Source organism: Oncorhynchus gorbuscha, linkage group LG11 (genome assembly GCF_021184085.1).
Source record: "Oncorhynchus gorbuscha isolate QuinsamMale2020 ecotype Even-year linkage group LG11, OgorEven_v1.0, whole genome shotgun sequence".
In the NCBI taxonomy this organism is placed as follows: Eukaryota; Metazoa; Chordata; class Actinopteri; order Salmoniformes; family Salmonidae; genus Oncorhynchus; species Oncorhynchus gorbuscha.
In genome coordinates, this window is record NC_060183.1 from 78,185,704 (window position 1) to 78,192,884 (window position 7,181).

General features: G+C 41.5%; 1 protein-coding gene across 1 annotated transcript; it reads right to left on the bottom strand.

Annotated features, from left to right (window-relative positions):
* Positions 1 to 4,366: 4,366 nt before the first annotated feature.
* LOC124047976 (GTP-binding protein Di-Ras2) lies at positions 4,367 to 6,634 on the bottom strand. Its single transcript, XM_046368334.1, has 2 exons — positions 6,455 to 6,634; positions 4,367 to 5,083 (listed from the first exon to the last, which is right to left on the bottom strand). Exon 2 carries the CDS (start codon positions 5,060 to 5,062, stop codon positions 4,466 to 4,468), a length of 597 nt encoding a protein of 198 aa, XP_046224290.1. The 5' UTR covers positions 5,063 to 5,083; positions 6,455 to 6,634; the 3' UTR covers positions 4,367 to 4,465.
* Positions 6,635 to 7,181: the final 547 nt, after the last annotated feature.

Sequence of the window (7,181 nt, forward strand, 5' to 3'; positions counted from 1 at the left end):
AGACACCAGACAGTTTGAGACACTAGACACCACACAGTTTGAGGAACTAGACACCAGACAGTTTGAGGAACTAGACACCACACAGTTTGAGGCACTAGACACCAGACTGTTGTTTGAGACACTCGACACCAGGTTGCTGTTTGTATGCTGAGCACCATGATGGCCATGAGGGCCTAATCATTGATGTTGAATTGAATGCAGACATGGGCAGGAAATGATCATGTGACTACAATCAAATCATGGTGAGTCAGTGTACCTGAGTTGATTTGAACAGCTGAGATGTGGAAGTGATGTATTCCGTTTTAGATTGACATTTTCAGATAGTATAACGCCATACATAGATCTTGAATTGAGCATGTTTTTTCTGTTAGTTGTACGTTGGAATGACTGTGAATTGAACCATTTCGTAAGGATGTTCCATTCAATTCCTTTCAAGGGCGTGCAGAAGCACATAGACAACCGTTTCAGTATTACACACTCATTCCTCTCCCTTCATCAGGACACACTGAGAACCTACCGTACTGCAGAAAATAGCTTCTATTGAGCCATCTGAGAGGGTTAGCATAGCATTAGCATTTCCCCATCATAAAGTGGCCCATTCTGCCTGCCAAGCGGCCACCACAATACAGGCATAAGCACTTGGTGCTGGCAGGTGTTCCATTATATACTCATAGGCACTTCACTTTGCCGTAATGAGCCTCGCTCTCTGATTACACGCACACACACACACGCACGCACGCACGCACGCACGCACGCACGCACGCACGCACGCACGCACGCACGCACACACACACACACACACACACACACACACACACACACACACACACACACACACACACACACACACACACACACACACACACACACACACACACAATCCAACCAAACCATGGCAATACTGCAGCTGTTCCTGCTGCCTGCTCCCTTTAGTGTCTTTTGCTCTCCTCCTGTTCCCAGGGCTAAATGCAGTACGGTAATTAACTGCCTCTTTCAATTGGGGACACGCAGGACAATGGCTAGCTGGTCATCATCTGACCGCTGGTAACATGGTTTGGGAGAACGGTAAGAAGTATGGAGATATCTCCACAAGGTTCAAGGTCCATATTCATAAAGCATCTGGGGCGGCAGGGTAGCCTAGTGATTAGAGCGTTGGGCTAGTAATCGGAAGGTTGCAAGTTCAAATCCCTGAGCTGACAATGTCATTCTTGTCATTCTGCCCCTGAACAGGCAGTTAACCCACTGTTCCTAGGCTGGCATTGAAAATAAGAAATTGTTCTTAACTGACTTGCCTAGTTAAATAAAGGTCAAATAAATCTCAGAGGATTGATCTAATGAATAAGATTTATATGGACATGGGATGACATCTCCCTTTCTCAAACAACCAGATGCTGGTTGTTTGAGAAAGGTATGATAAACTTTGAGAACAGCATGATGAACTCAAATCTAACTCAACAGTAGAACTTTTCCCAAGTGAGGTCAGGTAAAAATAAAAATAAAACTGAGGGAGTGATTTTCAAAGGTTGCACTTTACAGAGAGCGACAGAAAGCTTCCATTACTTCTATTACTTAAAAGGGCGGCAGGTAGCCAAGATTGAATCCCTGAGCTGAAAAGGTAAAAATCTGTCGTTCTGCCCCTGAACAAGGCAGTTAACTCACTGTTCCTAGGCTGCCATTGAAAAGAAGAAATTGTTCTAAACTGACCTGCCTAGTGAAATAAAGGTAAACATTTAAAAAATAATGTCCCTATTAAGTTGCTTTGATAGATACTGTATTGTCTAGGTCAGTTCCATGTTTCAGGGAATCAGTGATTAATAATGGTATTTGCTTTCAGTGCCTCTTGCCCCAGTTTAAATAAAGCATTTTTGACATATTATCCTATTTTACTGACTTAGTCTGCCTGTAAGCTGTAGAATATTGGCACTAGCAATGAACATTTGGCTTCCATGAGATTGAGGTCAATGGTGTAGTATTCCAATAGCATAGCGTTCATACTCATGCATGAAACATTCATTTTCATATCAAGTCAAAAAACATACAAAAATAGGGTTTAATAAAAGGACAAGTGCTGTGTTAAATGCATAATTTCCTTTATTCTTGTGACTCAATATATACAATTAAATATAAACATGTAGGCACACATGATGTCTATACAGGCATTTGATTAAAACAGTGTTAAGTATGAAACTCAATAATTCTGGCTTTGAAGTCGACTGAAAATAGGCTTGAATTCTTGTAGCATTGGTCTTGAAGCACTTTCCTAACCCACGTTACACTTTCCTAACCCACGTTACACTTTCCTAACCCACGTTACACTTTCCTAACCCACGTTACACTTCACTAATGATGTTTTACTGTACTCCGACGATCCACTAAATTTACTTAAGGAAGGTATTTGAACTGTCATCCTCTAGTTACTTTGGATGAGCCTATTTGCATAAACCTATCTAACTCGATTTAACAACATTATTGACTTGTCCAATATCTTACAGTTTCTCTACTCACTTGCTCTGTATACAAAGCTAGCCAGTGGCAGCAATACAAGCTAACTATGAACCCAGAACGCACTGCTTATAGTAACACCCCGCCGTACTGAAAATATCTACACACATGCCATTCCTTTCATTTCAATTGTCTGCCAAGGTATTAACAATAAATATAATGTAAAATACACGGTTACATATTGAGTATGATTCTCCAAAATGAAATGGATGAAACAGATATATGTCCAATGTGTACATACGTGACACAGGTCTACTGAAATGGATAAAGTCAGCTAAACATTTGCTTTCCGTGTGAGGGATATTTTTCTATTTTTAACTCTCATTCTGTCTTTATCGTAACACACTGATAAATACCACAACTGCCAGTATATAGTGTTATATGTTTGTTCTGCCATTTTGTGACAGTACCTTATTTTGAAAAAGATAACACAAGTTGTCGACACAGACATGTTATGTTTACACTTCATGTTTTCTAGGAGCAATGATATTTTGATTAGTTGAAAAAGTGAATCTATGCTTATTTCCTATGTTAAATTGTCTTCCTCCAATTTATGGTAATATATCATTCCTATTATAAAAATGTAATAAGAAAAACCTTAAGCTATGTTGACACAAGACATACACATTTGCATATAATGCATGATGATGATAATAAATATGGTGGTGACAAGGAAATAAAATGAATGGCAACCCAATACCTCCAAAGGAAGTGACATCACAAATCACACAGTTTATCTACGTAATATTGCTGTGAAGCTCCTATCTCCCTCTGCCATTGCCCCTGATAGAAGTCTATCGAAAACATCTCAAATGATAACTAACAATTTATATCAATTCGACTGCAACGCAATCTACAACTATGATCTATGATCAAAACTAGTCTCAATACTAAGGAGTAGTCTTTGCTAAACAATCTTAAAAGGTTTATAGTGCTTTTTTCCATTGTAGTTAATTGTAGTTCTCCTTGTCAAATGGACTATAACACTATAAATATTGGTAAAACATATATTTCTAAATGCACGTCACACCACCATCAATGGTACAGATCTGACCATAAATCCATGTATGTATGACTTCTCTTGGGGATATTGGGGATACATTGGCCATAACTTCGAACAGTATAAATAGAAAATATAACCTTCACAACAAAAAAAATACTAAACTATAAAAATATAAATAAAAAACAATAGAGTAAAACACTTGTATTTTGTGTTTTAAGTACCTAACAGCCTGACAGTTTGACTCAACTGCCACGTCTGCTCCTAAGAGTACTGCTCCTGTATAGCAATAATCTTGGGAGCAAAATATGAGTTGGATTTCATTCTAAAAACATACTTTTCCTGGTCACCATTTTACTCCTTGGCTTCTGTCAATGTTTTTGCAGACATAAAAATCTAGTGGTTTCTAAAATGTCAGCTATGGGATCCATGCATCTCTCGGACTGCCTCTGTTTAGCTCAGCTCTGTCTGTCTCTGGGGTTTTCGTAGAGGTTAGGGGTCTCTGGGGGCTAGGGGAAGGTTGCCAAGCACTGGTGCTGATTAGTGTTGAGACCTCGAACGGGTGCAATTCTACAGTAGGTTCAATTAAAGAATCCTCTTGGTTGCAAACTTGGAATAAGTATGATTTCATTCAAAGCGTCTCTTTGTGTATGTGGCTGAAAAGGAGAAATCTTCTTCACGGGGCCTCTTCCGCTCTGTTTGATTGGCTGTTGGATTTGACAATGAGTCAGGCTGAATAAATCTTAGTGTAGTAGGCATACCCTTGTTCCACTCTTTCCGTTGGATGTAAACTTCCAGGTATTTTAGCTTGTCTGCAGGAGTTTGTCTTATGATGCACGGTCTGCCCCGTGGCAAGAGTCCGAACCCCCCAAACCTTGTTTCTCCCTCGCTCCTTGCCCTTCGTCCCTTTGAGATTTTTCGGGCCTCCTGCACTTCCACCAACTCCTTCTCCTTAAGTCCACGTCACATGACCACACACTTGCCCTTGAGCTTCTCGGCGCGTTTCTGCTGCTTCGATTTGCCGTCGATCTGGAGGCTGACAGTCCTGCGTTTCTCCAGGTTGAGCAGCTCCTGGAAGAGCTCCTTGACGTTGTGGTTGGTCTTGGCCGACGTCTCCATGAAGGCACACTTCCACTTCTTGGACGTGGCGTCGCCATCCGTGGTCTCCACCTCGCGCGCCGACGTCTCGTCGCACTTGTTGCCCACCAGCATGATGGGACACGTCTCCACTTCGCCCTTGATCTGACACACCTGCTCATAGATGGGCTTGAGCTCCTCCAGAGACTGACGGCTGGTGACAGAGTAGACCAGGATGAAGGCGTGGCCCTTGGAGATGGACAGACGCTGCATGGCGGGGAACTGGTGGCTGCCTGTGGTGTCTGTGATCTGAAGTGTGCAGATGCTCTTGTCGCAGCTAATCACCTGTCTGTATGTGTCCTCCACGGTGGGGATGTAGCTGTCGCGGAAGGTCCCCTTGACGAAGCGGAGAACCAGGGAGCTCTTCCCCACACCTCCGGCGCCGAACACCACCACGCGATAATCGTTGCTCTGCTCCGGCATGATGACTGTTTATCTGGGGATCTGTATGGGAGCAGGCAGGGAGACAACAATTGGCAACCTCTTGTTTAAAAAAACAATACTCTCTTGATTGATTAAACAATATTTGCATTTCTTACAGTGCTTGGTATTAGTTGTACACTATTAATTCCTCCTTTTAGAATTGAAAAAGTGATTTAGTACGATGCGCCTGAATGGGCATTATTTTAACAATGCACCAGAGATAGGCTGGCACTCCATCAAAAGCAGCAAAATAGGGCCAGTTTGTTGCAGTATTTTTTTGTTTCGTTTTTTTACATCATGATAGGGTCTCTTGGACATTTTTGTAAATCTTCCTCCAAGTCCTCAAACCCTCTTGGAAAAATGCTAGTAACTAGAACTTAAAAGGGTTCTTTGGCTGTCCCCATAGGAGAACCCTTTGGAAAAAAACTTTGGTTCCAAGTAGAACCCTTTTGGGTTCCATGTAACCCTGTCCAAGGAGAGGTCTACACGGTACCCAAAAGGGTTCCACTTGGAAGCAAAAAGGGTTCTCCAATTTTTTTCTAAGAGTGTACAGACTACTGCACCGATTCAATTCAGGAAGGATAATCAAGATGGTCCTGTGAGAAAATATGTAGACAGGCATGTGCCAGCCCGCAGGTGTTCGATTTTTGAGCCCATCATTTCCACCCATACCCGTAACGGTTTTAGATTCCCAGCAAAAATTACCCAAGTGTTAAATGCTAACTCAGCATTCCCATTGGATCAAAGAGAGGGAAGTCAATGACTATGCAAGACCACCACAGGAAGGAAAAACTGAAAACATTACTGTCATTATAGTCTCAAAAGCCTTTGGCTTTAATTTATTTCACTACATAAACGTGTTTGTAGCGTCATCGAGAGTAATATCTGCCAATGTCGTTCTTTATAGCCTTCAAAAATATAGGGTCAGGAATAGTCCATGTCAGTGACTGGTTGACATAGCATCTACATCTTGAATCATTCCCGTGCTTAAGGTGAGTGTTATGGTGTTCCTTTTAATATCTGAATAAATAACTAGATACTACTTTTGAGCGGACTATTTTAATCTGCATGGCTTTTAACGAGAACTGCTTGGTTCAGAGTAGACGTCTATAAATTCCATCCTTTTCGCGTTCAATTGAGAAGGCAAGGAGCCGCTGACGTGCCAAAGATGCAGGCTGGATGCAGGCAATTAGATGCGGTCAAAAACTACCGCATAGTGGGAACAATGGGTTATACACCGCCCACCATCCGTATCCCCTCTTTTGTACCAATGTTATTTTATCGAAAAGAATTAGATCAAGACAGGAAAAACAATAGATAGCCTACAGACACGCGGATTGTCAATGCGTGCGTGCATAAAGATCACATACTAATTTGGCACAGAATACTCACATATCAACACAAACGATGAAAAGATGAAACTTTAGACTGTTGATCTCATGTTGTATCGAACGGATTGAAATATCAGATAGTGCATGTCGTTCCGTCCGCATTGAGGTCTGCCTCTAAAAATCTATCTGTGTGGACTCGGGTATGTAATGCGCAGCTTGCAGGAGAGGAGATTTGAGTCTCTGTAGATTTTGCTCTTCGTGACGTAGGGTGGAACATCGCTGCTTTGCCGCTCCGCCTGCTGCAACAGCCAAACCCCTCCAAGAAACCCCGCAGCGTGGGCAGCCTTGTGAATCATGGATCCATAACATCAACATCTATTCCATACAGACACGTGTTTTTAAACACATTTATTACTGAACAGTTGATCATCCACAAATTGGCTGCTCAGCCTAGGTTAGTCTACAGGTGCCTGGACAGTAGGACATTATTACAGTATATTTTAAAATGTATTATTACAATTATAAATTGAGTCATTGAATCTTCTGATTAAATATAGCAAACTAGGCTGTTGCATAATTAACATATAACTTCAATCCACTCAATTATACATTACTGTTCTTAATTTCTCGTATAGAAAACAGGTAGTACGCAACATTATATGCCGACTGCTTGTATTGCTACAGGCACATAATAGGCTACTTAATAGTAAAAAAAAATAATGTTTTGCAGCCTTGCTCTGTATCAGTGTACAGTGTCTACAGGGCCAGGCAAAAGCAACATAAGCAGT

Bases quoted from the DNA above. Each gene is read 5' to 3' on its own strand.
- LOC124047976 (XM_046368334.1), bottom strand. From the start codon at position 5,062: ATGCCGGAGCAGAGCAACGATTATCGCGTGGTGGTGTTCGGCGCCGGA.